The sequence below is a fragment of the Papilio machaon genome, chromosome 18 (assembly GCF_912999745.1).
Source record: "Papilio machaon chromosome 18, ilPapMach1.1, whole genome shotgun sequence".
Taxonomy (NCBI): domain Eukaryota; kingdom Metazoa; phylum Arthropoda; class Insecta; order Lepidoptera; family Papilionidae; genus Papilio; species Papilio machaon.
In genome coordinates this window covers 2081187-2097110 of record NC_060003.1, presented here as the reverse complement: position 1 = coordinate 2097110, position 15924 = coordinate 2081187, and the positions used below count along the sequence as shown (strand labels likewise).

General features: G+C 34.0%; 2 protein-coding genes across 2 annotated transcripts; one reads left to right on the top strand and one right to left on the bottom strand.

Annotated features, from left to right (window-relative positions):
- Positions 1–1252: 1252 nt before the first annotated feature.
- LOC106715447 (tol-Pal system protein TolA-like) lies at positions 1253–4572 on the bottom strand. The gene is made up of 5 exons (XM_014508737.2): positions 4371–4572; positions 3991–4141; positions 3609–3786; positions 2279–2472; positions 1253–1726 (listed from the first exon to the last, which is right to left on the bottom strand). The coding sequence occupies exons 1-5, from the start codon at positions 4386–4388 to the stop codon at positions 1563–1565; spliced, it is 705 nt and encodes a 234-aa protein (XP_014364223.1). The 5' UTR covers positions 4389–4572; the 3' UTR covers positions 1253–1562.
- Positions 4573–5716: 1144 nt separating this feature from the next.
- Positions 5717–14970, top strand: LOC106715441 (mitochondrial glutamate carrier 1). Its single transcript, XM_045682196.1, has 8 exons — positions 5717–5924; positions 6454–6505; positions 10391–10525; positions 11070–11219; positions 11873–12006; positions 12566–12758; positions 13261–13401; positions 14401–14970. The coding sequence occupies exons 2-8, from the start codon at positions 6465–6467 to the stop codon at positions 14537–14539; spliced, it is 933 nt and encodes a 310-aa protein (XP_045538152.1). The 5' UTR covers positions 5717–5924; positions 6454–6464; the 3' UTR covers positions 14540–14970.
- Positions 14971–15924: the final 954 nt, after the last annotated feature.

The following is a 15924-nucleotide window of genomic DNA, read 5'->3' as shown; positions in this document are numbered from 1 at the left end:
GATGGTACTTTATTATAGCTAAAGATAGCACTTTTTAAGATCTCTCACTCATTTTTTAAAACAATTGTAAACTCACAACACCTACAATTATTTTTCTATTTGAATGTATTATGCCTAATTTAACTACATACTTAAGTCTCACCATTAAATCTTTGCTAATTATTTTTTATGAACTAGGAACTTACTTGTTAGATTTCTAATTTCAATTGCACTCACATCGTTAACTTTTTATAAAAATTAAAGGCGTGTTACATAAGGACGATATTTTGGATGCTGCATGTCAACGCCAGATGGAGCTTCCATCTCTGATCGCCATGGAAACCGCGCAGTCGCGCTGAGAACTAATCGATTGAATCTTACTAGTCTTACTAATATTATAAATGTGAATGTTTAGTTGGATGGATGGATGTTTGTTGGTGTATCTAAGGAACGGCTCAACTGATCTTGATGTAATTTGGCACTCATATAGAACATAGTTTGAAAGAACACATTACTTATTAAGTTATTTGAATTCCGCGCGGACAGAGTCGCGAGTGTCAGTTAGTATTGCAAGAAATATTACTTGCTGAAGTTTGTGTGGATAATGTAATATGGATAGTATAATATGTATTCAATATGTGATTTTTTTTGTAGAAATTGCACATATTTTTGTATTTAGGACCTTTAACGGTAACGTCTTTACGTTCTATGAAAAAAAATAGTAATTAACGATGCATTTTTTAAAGGGTTTATGATTGAAACAAAAAGTAGGTAATTTTAAGCATTTTATTAATTATGAAAGTAATATACACAATAAAAATTAAATTTGACAGATAATATTTTTTTTTAATATATTACACAAATACTCAATAAATATAATTTATTTGAGGTTTACGTTATTACCAGCAGCTTGAAAATATTAACATTATGATTATGACAGCACAAATGATTTAAGAAAATACATACATATATAAAACCTCTAAATAAGTAATAAGTAATAATAATAAAAAATAAGTTTTTCATTTAAGAGCACTATTATATTAATAACTATTAATTCGCTGAACGTGAAAATAAATTTTAATCATCATTCTCCAACTCACTTACCCAACTCACTCAATCTTATCTTACTGATATTATATATGCGAAAGTTTAAATGGATGGATGAATGTATAGATGTATGTGAGAAGGTATCTCCAAAAAGGCATAACGGATCTTGGTAAAACTTTGCATGTAACTTTGTATGCAATGTAGAACATAGTCTGGAAGAATACATAGGCTTAAAAGGTTTTTTTAATTCCGCGCGGATGAAGTCGCGGACAAAAGCTAGTGTTATAAAGATATTCAACGATAAAATAGTACTTATAGATCAACAAACAATTCTAAACCTAAATAATTAAAAACATAGACATTAATAATAAAGATTTTCATTTGCGAAATCATTGGAAGACTTTAAACATTTATATTTGCGAAATCCGTGTTAAGATCACAATATCGATCTGTTCGAAAAAAGTTACATTTCTAAGATCTAAGAAATGTAACTATTTCTTGATGGGGTTGGGGTTTGTATGCTTCGTTGTATCAGTTTACCAGTCCCAGGCGTTGGCATTAGGTTGCCATCCCTGTGGGTTCCAGCCCTGGTTGTCGGGACGTAACGCCGCGGCGGCAGAGGTCGCTGCGTGCTGCGCTGCGCCGGCTGCGCCCGCGGCCCCTGAACTTTGCAGCACTGACAGTTTCAGTGACTCGATGTCTAGGAAAAGAGATAATAGATAATAGTTATCTTATCTTACTAATTTTATAAATGCGAATGTTTAGATGGATAGAAGAATGTTTGTTTGAAGGTATCTCCGGAACGGCTCAAAATATCTTCATAAAATTTGGCACAAATGTAGTGCATAGTCTGGAAGAACACATAGGCTACTAATAAAGTTTTTTTTTGTTCCGCGCGGATGGATTCGCGGGCGACAGTTAGTATTTATAATATGGTAAACCGGGGAGATTATCCATTTAATGTGAAACACACACACAATCATACTTATATTATAAACGCGTATGTTTAGATGGATGGATGGATCGATGGATGTTTGTGTTAAGGTCTCTCCAGAACGGCTAAACGGATCTCGATGAAATTTGGCATAGATGTAGAACGTAGCCTGGAAGAACACATAGGCTACTAATTAAGTTTTTTTTTAATTGCGCGCATACGGAGTCGTGGGCGACAGCTAGTATGTTTATAATAAGCACTGTGGTGCTCAAATAAACAATTTATCGTTAGCCACTTTCGTAGCATAGCAAATCATACCAGCATTCTGAAGCCTAGCAGCTTGTGTGTGGGCGGCTTGCTGTATAGCTTTGGCTGCCTCCGCCTCCCTGGCAGCGGCGATCCTCTGCGCAGCTGCGGCGCGAGCCTTGGCCGCTGCGAGTCGCGCCTGCGCATGTACTGCGGACTGCGCAGCTTCTAGCGCACGCGCACGAGCTCGTCTTGATGCCTCCTCGCTGGTGCATTATAATAGGGGTGACATATCGAAAATTATTGTTACTTTTAATATATTTTTGACTTTTTAATTTATAGCTAATCCAATGTTACTTATCACATTTTCTTTCTTTATCATTTGTAGTAATGGAGTCAATGGTAATAAAAATTTCCGAAACTATAGACTTCAATGGACATAACATTTTCATTCTGATTGAGATGAAATAAGTACTATATTATAAGGAAAACTTAGAGCAATGTAAATGTGAAAACTGCATCCAAATCGGTTAAGCCGTTTATAAGTTTTACGCGCACAAACTCACAGACATCTCGACATACAGACAAAAAAAAATAGGCTTTTTTATTTTCTATCGATAAAGATCCTCTGTAATAATTTATTTCATATATTTTCCAAATACAGACACCAGTACATACATCTAGTTACAGTGCTATATGCATGTCATATGAGTTAGTATTTGACATAAATCGTTGCGGCGGAGTAGACAACCCGCCGCAACGGTTTATGCCGTGCGACTGAAGCAAATTGCTCCATGCCGTGAACTGGAAACTGGAGGTGGGGGCGAGTTTGCGCAGAGGTTTTGACGAACGTATAGTAGTTTTGTGATATTTTGGAAGCTCTTAACTTTTGCGAGTCGTTACGCAGAACATAATTTTAGGTGTAGCGGGACAAACCGTGATTTGCGGGAGGGCTGCGCTGAGCGCACCGATGATGTTGTGCCGCCAAGATATTTGAAAATAATTATACCTTTACTATATTTTGCTATAACGCGATGCTCCTACAACGTCCCCTTTACCGGCCAGACTTAGATGAATGTCCAGCAGAGGACTATCTGCAGGACGTTCATCTGGTCAGGTCTCAAACCCAAATCCACCTATCCCACAATCCCAAGTTCTATTTTATTATTTATTACTGTTACTATTCAAAATTTCATTCACAAAATTGAATTTAAACTACAAATATTTTTCCCGTGTCAAACAATACCTACAACAACATTTTTATTTATTTTTTAAATAGTGTGTTAAGAATGGCGACTATATTAGTTCTTCTAATATTTAAGAATGTTACATGAAACAGGAATTAAGTGAAAGTTGTAGGATTTAACGTTTGATCCTAAAAGGGAAGCGAATTTGATTGTACCTTTTATGGGCGGCGTGCGCAGCTGCGGCCTCCTTAGCACCAGCGAGCTCCTGCTGGTGGAGAGCGGCGTTCTTGGCGGCTGCCACCTGCTGTTGCGCCGCCCTCACCGCGCTAGCCGCAGCCTTCGCTGCCGCCACTGCGCCCGCTACTTCGCTGCTTGAGTCTGATGACCAACCTCCTAAAATATGTAGACGTGTGTTATAATTAATAATAAAAAACGATAACGCTTTATGCACGAGGTCCTGTCAGATTATAGCACAATCTTTTAGATCTGCCGCGCAATATATTTTATTTTAATTCTTCAAGAATGATGCAATGCACAAATAATGCAGTTATAATGTTAAATGGTTTTTTTATATATAATGTTTTTAAATGTAATTACCGCTGCCTCCGCTGTTTATTACCAGCGTGGCGGGAATTCCGTTACCACCACTGGCTGGGTTCCATTCGGACGAAGTGACTGCGTCCCAGGACGCACTTCTCTTGTCCGCCATCTCGGTAGCAGATGCCACGGCCATCAGACCAGCAATTATCTACAAAATTGAAAAATGATGTTGAAAAGTTAAATAAATAAATAAATGTGTGCTACATGTTTTATGAGGAGCAACCTTCTGGGATTAAATTGAATTTTTCCGTAACACTGCTTTCGCGATTCAATGTATGGTCTGTATAGCTGACGTTGACCATTTAACCCAAATGCTATCACGTCTTTTAAAATGTAACTATCTTTTTTCGTAACTTTTTATAAAAAAAAAAACGTACCACGATTCTGAGACACATCTTGTTTGCAGTTGTTTGGTGTGTTAAGACAAAAAGAAGTATGATACAAATCGCTCAGTATTGATACATTTTATATGATACCACACGGAAGACTTTCAGCGAAACAAAAAGTAGAAAGGTATCCGGATCAATAGTAATTGTTCAAAGTACCGAAGTATGGGCAACTGTTATTAAGTCCCTCACTTTCAAAATGATCACTGAAACTAAAACTCACGTAACAAAATCATTGTCTAAGTACAAGATTTCGATTAAGATAAAAATACTTAAATATTTTTTTAATTGCAACGAGTAACTGAACCCTGTACCGAGCGTTACTTGTAACGAGATATTAAATATTTCCATAGGTAATAAAAAAATTGTAAAAACTACAAATCAATTGCATTTTTCTATTTGGACGGCCATTGGAGACTCCATCAGCATTCATCTTTAAACTAGCGGTCCCTCAGGAGTCTAGACATGGTATATCGAAATTCGACCTAAGGCCTCTTATAGAGTAGCGGTCCGTCAAACCAGTGTTATATTCGCAAGTAAATGATAATATCTCTTTAGATCTAAAAATTTAAACTTCTATCTATAAGTTTCGTTTCGAAAAAAGGATGGTTCGAACCTTAATCGACTAGTTAAAATAACTGATCTTCCGTTATCTGATTTCCCAAGCCTCTTACTTATAGTTTATAGAGCTTTTAGAAAAGCTTTTTCATACACCAATACATTTTGCATGTGCAATTTATTATGTAACAATTGGCTGGTATTGATCTAACCAAAGAGTTCATAAACAGACGAACACAAAGTGTCAGCCTGACAAGACAGGATTTCAATTTCCTAACACTGACAAAGTGTTTAGTATTACTAGCTTAAAAATTTACCCAATAATAAGGCAATTATGCCTTTTTTGGTTCAGGTTATCAATCTTCTTTATAGTTCATTCTAACAAAATAAAGTAATGTCCGCCACATCTTTATACGTAGTTTGTTATACTCTTGTGACATTGGTATCTGTTTCTTTGATTGCTTTCAAATAAGTTGAAGTGGTTTTGAATTTTATATATTTCCCTGAGCCTCGCACTAATTTGTTACTGAGCGAATAAGAAAGCTGTTAATTAAAAATTAGGCATTCAGTGTTTCAGGGTAATAATGTAGGTTACGAACAGGAACCGTTTAAGAAAAATTAAGGAATACAACTGAAAGAGCACAAAACGCAAATGATTTTACAAAATAAGTTATAATTCAAAGATAAATTACACAGAAATAAAATGTGACAGAATTTTTATTGGAAAATATCAAATGAACGTCTAGCAGATTTTTATTAAATTCTGGTCACACTGCTAGTAAAGTCTCAAACTCAAATTCACAAATCCATCCATCCCACAATACCAAATTCTATTTCGTATTCTTGCTATTTCGAATTTCATACGCAAAATAGAAATTTTACTCCGGATCTAACAAAATCAAACATTTTCCAGTATACTATTAAAAATTTACTGTGTAATTATTCTCTTCAACAGTGATTCCTCTTCAAATATTTCTTCGTAACAAGGTAAATATGACATTTCATTATTTTCTTTACTATCCCATTTTTAAAAATACATTTTTGTGTATTAGAAAAGGCGACCTAATAAGTCCTGATCTCGTTATTTTTCTATTTTCGTTCTTCTAATAATGTCTCATGAAAGTGGAGTGTTAGGTAAAAGGGTGGAGACAATATTGATTTTCAAACTACAATTTAATTTTATGACTGAAATATATAGTACTTTTGAATTAAATCATTCTGGAATTCGGCTACTGTTAGAATTTTGGTAGATATTTGAATTAATAGTGACACTTACTTAAAAGAATATGTATAAGTCTATTTAGAATAAATAATAGACATTTCTTTCAGTATCCAGTATCCAACAAGTATGTGATATATGATATATGTTTGTATGTGAAAAATATGTATGTAAATGACTTTACTATTCATAAAATATTTTTCCCTACTTGAAGTTTTCATTTTATTGCGATTCTATATTTGGTGATGTCAAAAAAAATTAAATAAAACATTGAATTGATTATAACCTATTTTACAGAAAACACAAAAATGAGCAAGCCAGGTGATAAGCCGAAACAGCCAGAATTCCAGTAAGTTGGATTTATATCATTTAAAACCAAAGAGAAACAGCTAAATCAATATTGGACATTATTATTATATATAAATGTTTTGATCATATTTGTCTGTAGAATAAATTTTACTTTGAAATTTAAATGAAACTCCGGAAATATTTTATTTTCTTATACTGAGATATATTTTAACATTGCTCAAGAAAACTAAATGTTCATCTAAAATTAAACTAGTGTTTCCTAAACTTTGAACAGTATCAAATATTGAAAAGAACCTATGTTATTGAGAAGTTTTGTAAATAAATTGTTTTAATTTCTTTTTATTAATTTATCATGCAATTGTAACATTGGTAATTTTTTACAAATACATTGCATGAACACATCAATGTTGATGTTTAATAAGTTATTGATTAATTGTAAAGATTGATTTAAATCATCTTTGTAATACCCACAGGTGGGCACAGTTAATCGAAAAGTTAACTTCGTTAATCGTTAATTCGTTAATAAAAAAATTAACTTCGTTAATCGTTAAAGCGTTAAATTCTCGAAAATTTAACGCAAGTTAAAGTTAATCGTTAACAGTTAACCATACCAAAATTTTACATACTAATTTCATACTTATTGTGGCGACACTTGTTTAAAATAGTAATTTGACTATACATTCTATAACACATAAGTATTAGAGACAAATATGAATGCATTATAGTATTTTTCATTACGAGTGCAGAAAGCCTGTCATTGCAAAGAGTTCCGACAAATGTCTACCCGAGCCGAGGCGCAGCCGAAGGTGAGGGTTGACAGTTGGAACAAGTTGTAATGACAGTTCCGCACGTGTACTAAACAACTATTTTTAATACAGTTGCGAAAAAATTAAGCAATTTAATAGAATAATAAAAAAACAATAAATTAAACTAATTAAAATGTTTGAAAAATGGCGCCAACCGTAAAAGAATACAGAGATTTTTTTGTTTTCTTCATCCATTCTGGGTAGGCAAAGGGAACTATGCCAAAACGGCCAAGTCTTCAGTAGATTATTTTTATTGATATGAAATGAAAATTAAATTTAATGAGATGAGATAAAATGAAACCTAACCTAATTCATTGAATAAAATCATTAAATCTGATATTGTAACAAATTAGGAGTTTCTTTTTAGAAATATTACATGAAGCATAAAAACTTCAATGATTTTTTTTTGTAAAAATTTCGTGGTTGGTTTTTTCTTAGACATTATTTTGACAGTTGGGAAAAAAAACGCACGAGTTTGGAAAAGCTAAGCTGGAAGGCTTTGTCCTGTTGGTCACGTCTTTCCTGGAGGCTCTGATGCATCACAGTTGCACGCGAACTTCACATATATCAATTACCAACTCGTTCGTTCACCATTCGAGTCGCCGACAGTCGCCCAATATAGTTGAACTTACGAGCGTGGCGTGGCACGTAATTTAAACAAAATGACAGCATGTCTACAAGTTTCTAATTTAACGATTAACGGACTTTTATTAACGGAAGTTGAGTTTAACGGAAGTTAACAAAAGCGTTAACACTTTTTGAAGTTAACTTAAAAGTTAATCCGTTAAGCAAAATGTTAACTTCGTTAATTAACGATTAACGGATTAACGAGTTAATGCCCAGCTCTGGTAATACCTAATTATATATTACTTACATTATGCCAACAATGCTGGCTGTAGTGTTATTTTCTACTGCACTCCCTATGTTTTTTCTATCCATCTGTCCATCTTTCTATCCACAAATCTCCCTTTGTGTTGCATAATTTTTGAAACAACTGGTCCGACTGGAAGGTAACTTATGCATGTATTTATTAGACTATTTTTTTTGCTGTTACAATGATGTGGGTGATAGTTTTTCATAAAATCGTAGTATCTTTTAATGTCATTTTGTAATTTAATCTTGTAATTTTCTTGTATTAATATATTAATACATATCATCCCTTTCACTAAACATTATAAGACTAATAAAATAGTACTACTATAGTAGTAGTTACTAACTATTATAGTAGTGTGGAATTCTGGGCATGGAAACTAATGATTTAAACCATTTTGATATTTTTTATTGATTTGATATTGAACTTAAAGCATTGCTAATTCTCACTCGTGTCTTCTTCTATTGACCTAAGTCAGAATGAAAAATAATAATAATAACAATAACTGATCTTAAAAGTAGATAATGTGGCCATGGGGGGTCTGTGGAAACGGTTCATTTTGTAAAAGTGGGTTCCAAAATAGTTTGGGGATCCCTGAATTATACTCTTGAAATTATTATAAATACTAGTTGTCGCCCGCGACTCCGTTCGGGCGGAATTAATAAAAAACTTAATTAGTAGTATATGTGTTCTTCCAGACTGTGTTCTAAATCTATGCCAAATTTCATCAAGATCCGTTGAGCTGTTTCGAAGATACCTTCAAACAAACACCCATCCATCCATATAAACATTTGCATTTATAATATTAGTAATATTTTCAAATTTTGATACTGTTCTGGTTATATTAAAAAAGTGAAGTTCACATTTAACATAGTTTAACTACCTAATAGACTTCATTTAAGTAATTACAGCACAATAAGTAATTTAAGTTACATATTGTTTGAATAAACACCTTATGTATTAGGGAATAGAGTTTAAAAACTATTGCAGCTATGTAAAAGCATTTATTACTGTCATTGAAAAAGAGTTGTTTTATACTTTTGCGTGTTTACGTTATGTTTGGACACTGAATAGTGAATTTGCTTAAAGAATAGATTATGTTAGCAAGTTGACGAGTTTGTCTCAAGGTGACTTTAGCTTCACGCAAACTCGTATCTCGTTTATTATAGTGGTATATTTTATTTGCATCTAAGATTTGTATTCTGTAAACATATTTTTCTGATATAAGCTACAGATTTGTGCAAGACTTATAATATGATCTAGATTCAAAAGGAAGCAAATTTAACGTAAAATCGCGAAACTATCTCTGATTTTGCCGTGAGATCGAACTGTCGAAATTTTGGAATAAAAAAGTTAATTATTAATTTCTAATTTTAATAATATTACTAGCTGTTTCCCGCGACTCCGTCCGCTCGCACTTAAAAAAAACGTAATAGGGGTATGAAAAATAGATGTTGGCCGATTCTCAGACCTACTCAATATGCTCACAAAATTTCATGAGAATCGGTCAAGCCGTTTCGGAGGAGTTTAACCACAAAAATCGCGACACGAGAATTTTATATATTAGATAAATGCGAATGTTTGGATGGATGGACGTTTGTTTGAAGGTATCTCAAGAACGGCTGCATGGATCTCACTGAAATTCGGCGTTGACGTAGAACATAACCTGGAAGAACACAGGCTACTATTTAAGTTCAATTTTTATACAGTGGGAAAATAGAGAGATAGATAATATTTGTTTATGTCAATGTTTCGGAAAAGCGAACATACAATAAACGATGGTACGTAACATCGCGTTATCGCAACGGTTCCAATTTTCGTTAATTGTAATCTTGTTATTTACTAAATAAAACTACGAAAGTTTTAAATTATAAACAAAAATATTTTACAGTTATATAAAATTAGCTGTCGCCCGCGAACCCGTCTGCTCGGAATTAAAAAAAAAACGTAATAAGTAGTCTATGTGTTGTTCCAGACTATGTTCTACACGTCTGCCAAGTTTCATTAAGATCCCTTGAGTCGTTCCGGAGATACCTTCAAACAAACATCCATTCATCCATCTAAACATTCACATTTATAATATTAGTAAGACGTAGCAGGGAAGCGGCCACCTAATTTCGCTAAAATAGCGAAGTTACATATTTTCAGATGCGTTGCGTACCTTTCTTTAATCATCAGAGGAGGTGGCGCACAGAAGGAGGATGTCGTTTTGTTCTTATTTGTCTTTTAATTTTGTTTTTAATTTCAGTCTGCTTCCAAAAATCATCAATGGCAGTATCGCTGGTATTGTGGGAGTGTCTGTGGTCTTCCCCATTGACTTGGTCAAGACCAGGTTGCAGAACCAGACCATCGGGCCGAAGGGCGAAAAGCAATATTCCAGCATGTAAGCAACTATTTCTTTGTCTTGATCCTTCGTCATAACTTAGTCTTTATCTTTTTTGTTTAATTTTATCTTTAAATAAATGTGTGAAGAGACCAGTTAATCTTTTTTATCTACCTTTTTTAAGCATAAAATAATGTTAGGAAAGGTAATATTTCAGTTAATCTTTTTAAAGTGTTTTAACTACTTTTGGTTTTATAAATTTTTTCTACAAACTAAATTATTAAATAATACTATAAGCTATAAATTGCACAATAAGTTGACACAAATAAACAAACAGATCAACGTATCAGTGTTTATTTATTATAGCTTCTGTTGACATTGCACTGACCCTAATTACTTGTAGAAAATAATTTTTCCATAGTCGTTACTTATTAATGTGGAATATATAAAATATGACGCTATTTTTCTATGAACATACATCCAGCACATATAAGCGAAGAAATTCAAAGATATGTGTAAAGTCAATCAACCCGTATTGGTCCAGCGTGGTTGACTATAGCCTAGGTATGGCCGGTTAGGACTCTATGATATTATTGTTGTCCAGGCTGGATTGTTTCAAAAAGACGTACCATGCGGAGGGTTACTTCGGCATGTACCGGGGCTCCGGTGTTAACATCTTGCTGATTACACCGGAGAAGGCCATCAAGCTAGCCGCCAACGATCTCTTCAGATTCTATCTTACGAGACCTGATGGGTATGTTCGGTTTTTGTTGTACTGTCAGTTTCTATTGCCGAAACATTTGTAGTAAAACATTGTCATAAATCTGTTTTTTTTTTTTTTTAAGTAAACATATACAAAAGAGATCAAGACGAAACTGCATTTAAGGTTTAACAAAATTATGCGACTTTTAGGTCAATGTTAAATGTTTTAAATCAAACCGTGTTATCTCGCCATGACAACACAGTATGTAGCAATCAATCTCACTATCGTACTTCTACGTCAAGATACGATCTGTTTCGTGATGTCGCTATGTTTCAAGATAGCGTTGACCAAACCCCCAAAATAACATACTGTTTGTTATTTTTATTATATAAGAAGATATTGAAATTATTAATTTTTATCCGACAAATAATTTTCTTATCATTTTTAGAAAAACATGCATGTGTTCGGAGTATTTTTTTTTAAATAATATGAAATTTTGATACAAGGAGTTTTTTTTGTGTTGTCTATTTCTAACTCCTGCCTGGTTTACATTATGCCAGTACAATATTAACGCTGGCCTGTCATGGAGCGTATGGGCTTACTGGCGCCAGTTAGTGTTTACATTATGCATATCTGAGCGTTATCACTGTCCTACTGTACTGACATGTAAACCTTTATGGTTACTCTCTTATGTGTTTTTGCAGAACATTGCCAATCGTGAACCAGATGTTGGCGGGAGGTTTGGCGGGCGCGTGTCAGATTGTCATCACCACGCCCATGGAGCTGCTCAAGATCCAGATGCAGGACGCGGGCAGGGTGGCCGCACAGGCAAAAGCAGGTCACTTTATACATCGCTAGCTGTCGCCCGCGACTCCGTCCGCGCAGAATTAAAAAACAATAATTTGTAGCCTATGTGTTCTCCCAGGCTATGTTCTACATCCATGCTTAATTTCATTGAGATTCGTTGAATCTCTGAAAAATTTTGAAAAATCTTTGAAAAGAGTGTTTTTTTTTCAATATTACATACAGACATTACCAGTTATCGAGAAATTGAGGAGCAGAAGGTTAGCGTGGTTTGGACATGTTATGCGGAGGGATGATAATCATATAAACAAAAAAGTAATGAGATTGAATGTGGATGGCTATAAAGGTAGAGGAAGACCAAAGAAAGTATGGATGGATTGTGTGAAAGAGAATATGCGCAAGAAGGAGGTAAATTCAGATATGATGGCTGATAGAGATGTATGGAGGAGTAGTACATACTGTGCCGACCCTCCATAGGGATAAGGACAGGTTGATGATGATTACAGACATTCAAAATGTATTAATTGTACACATCTAGAGGCAAATTAACAATTTTTTCAGGTGTTTAATTCTGATAATGGTATGTTTTGCAGAGGGTCGTAAGATAGAGCGCTTGACCGCTACAGCGCTGACGAAGCGGTTGTTGGCTGAGCGCGGCATCCTCGGGCTATACCGCGGCGTAACCGCGACAGCAGCGCGTGATGTCTCCTTCAGTGTTATCTACTTCCCATTGTTCGCGATACTCAACGATATGGGTGTTAAAGACGGACAGGCGCCGCCCTTCTGGTAATTTATACTTTGTTTTAAATTTATATGCAAACTTTGTAAACAAAAATTAACAGCTGCCTTGAAGTGTGTAATTACACACTCGAACGTACAGCTGACTTGTAATGTGTAATTACACACTACTAGGTAACAGCAGCACGATTTTTTTCATATTAAATATTGAATTTTCTGGTGACGTGTCCAAAATATAGTCATTGTGTGCCGTTGGTTGAGAGTAGATAGATTGATATGGAGGAGGGAAACCTGGTACGCTGATCCTATTTAAGTGGGACAAGGTCAGTGAGATGATGCATGGCGTGGGTTCACCATCTCTGACATAGACAAATGATTTCCTAGCTGACCAATACGACTTAGGGTCCTTCAAGCAAGCATTTCATCTCATCAAAGGCTGGTAACGCATTTGCATTTTACCTGGTGTTGCGGATGTCTATGGGCGTTGTTGATCACCTCGATGTTGCAGCCGCTTTTTTGCCTCCTACATTTATGTGAGTGTTGTATGAAGGTGGTCGTTCCTGTCCGGATGTGCGGCTGGCTCCACGGCCGCGCTCTCCGTCAACCCCATGGACGTGGTGAAGACTCGCATGCAGACGCTGTCAAAGGGCAGCGGGGAGAAGCAGTACAACTCTATCATGGACTGTGTCACGTGAGTCAATCTAAAATGTCACTAGTGTTACGTATATGAAACTAAAATATGACAGCACACTAACGCCCTCCTGTCACCATCAAAAAGTGTGACAAGATCCTTTTTGTACTGTCGTGTCATGTCTTTTTTATGTTATTATCTATACCTCTCCTACGTTTGATATGTTTTCTGAGTGAACTAACCGCGATATATCAGATATTCTTTTTTGACTAGAACATATCATTGTTGTATAGTACGACGAACTGATCTGACACGATGCGAGAAGTTCAGATATGGTACTTATAGTCCTGGTAGGATCTTATGTCAGTAGGAAAATGTATGAATTAACAATGTCATAATGAAGACCAATCAGGGAGCGGCAGCTGCACAATTTAATGTTGCCATGTTAATAAATTCGAAATTTCATAAAAATATCATGCATATCAAAACAGCCTTAAGATTCTTGGGGGACTATTTTTAAAACATATTTAGGCATAGAAAATTACATGACAAGACGACTACAGTTCGGCAAAGAGCTTTGATACTTTTCGAACATTCTATTGTAGGTTCTATTGTATTGAAGGTTCTATTGTATTTTCATATATATAGTAATTTTATTTAATAAATTTTTATAAATATTAGTAAATAATTCTTTATTACTAGCTTTTACCCGCGACTTCGTCCGCGCGGAATAAAAAATAGAAAATGGGGTAAAAATTATCCTATGTCCGTCTCCTAGTTCTAAGCTACCTCCCCATCAATTTTCAGCTAAATCAGTAATCTTGAGTTGTAAATAGTGTAACTAACACGACTTTCTTTTATGTATATCGAGGGGTGAAAGGCTATTTGTTTTAAGCGACATTTTTTGCGATATTGACTTATATATTCAGAATCAGAAAAATTCCCTGATTCTGAATATATATATAAGTATCTCGATATATATTTCTTTAATAATATTTTTATAAAGATTAGTTAAGAATTATTTATTATAAGAATTTAATATTTAATAAATATTTGCAGGACAACATTGAAACGCGAAGGTATAACAGCTTTCTTTAAGGGCGGCGCGTGTCGAATGATGGTCATAGCTCCCTTGTTCGGTATCGCACAAACTATCTACTACATAGGTATAGCTGAATATCTGCTAGGTTATAAATAAATATATCAAATATCTTGTTACGTCACAACCAAGGTTTCTTTTTCTTTGGCTGTATAGGTTTCAAGGCTCTATTTCTTTTTGTTACGAGAAATTCATTCGAAACATGTGTACAAAACTATTGTTGTCTCTCTTTCTCCTAAAGCAATGAAAGAGATGAATGTATGTTTTTGTACATCTGTTTAAGTTGAGATAACGGTTATAATAATGCCTTTTCCTATGTTGTTTGCGTTGGAAGAGTTTAAAAGATACTAAATATACGAACAATGAAATAATTATTTTTATAAAACGAAATTGACTATCAAAGATTGGATAGTGTTGCCCACACTAATATTTTTTTTTTCTAATTAAATTGAAAAAAGGCACTGGTGAATGTTGCCTTTACCAATAAAAAAACTGACATATCAGTTATTAATCGAAGTCATTTTATATGTTTAAACAACGCATCTGTCTTTTTGTCCAATGAAAAATAAGGTCCTTCGAGCCAGCAATAAATGTCAATTTACAGATACAAAAATTAACCAATCGCAGTCAATTGGTCAATGTTGCCACTTTCCTTTTACAGTATATGACTTACAAAATCTTTTTAAACATTTACAGTTAGAATTTAAACTCTTTCAGCTCTCAACATACGTAACCTATATATTTATGTTTGCATAATTATTTATTAGAAAATTTTGTATTTATTTCGTCGATCGATATCTAATTTCTTTATTATATTTATACACAAAATCATTATATTGAAATATACTAAAGTGTTTAGTATCTCAGTTTACATTTGGAATTATACAGATTAAAAAATTCATGCATCAAAAGTATGTCTGAAATGAATGTAATTTAATATTTTAGGCGTATAATAATAATATCAGAAAACACATAGAATGAGGCTCAAATATAAAAGAAAATTGAGAGATTGCAACATTTGTGGAAAATCTTTTTTTTATAGGTTTTTCAATAGTGAAAAAGCTCCGTAAGGGAAAAAGAATCTCTCAGCAATCTTATTGTATGGTGTTTTTGTATGCATCTCTCTTTTCTTCACATAATATCTATCTCTCTCATGTAACGAAATGTGCCGCAAAGTGGCTTATTCTTGGTGTTTACTTTATCAAATTTTAAATTCGCCTCTTAAAAAAAGTTGAAGGAAAATAACTGCTTAATGTAACTTTACCTTTGTTGTTATACGCCTTAAGAAAATTAAGAATTGTATTTTATATTTTAATTCGCATTTAATTTTTATAAATATTGGTTAAATTTGTAAAAAAAACTATTTATTAAATATTTATTTATTTAAATTATAAAATACTCGTCGTGATTTGTTTTTATATGTTATATAGGCGTTATAGAAATTTGCTAGTTAGCGATTTCACGAACAATGATAATTATAAATG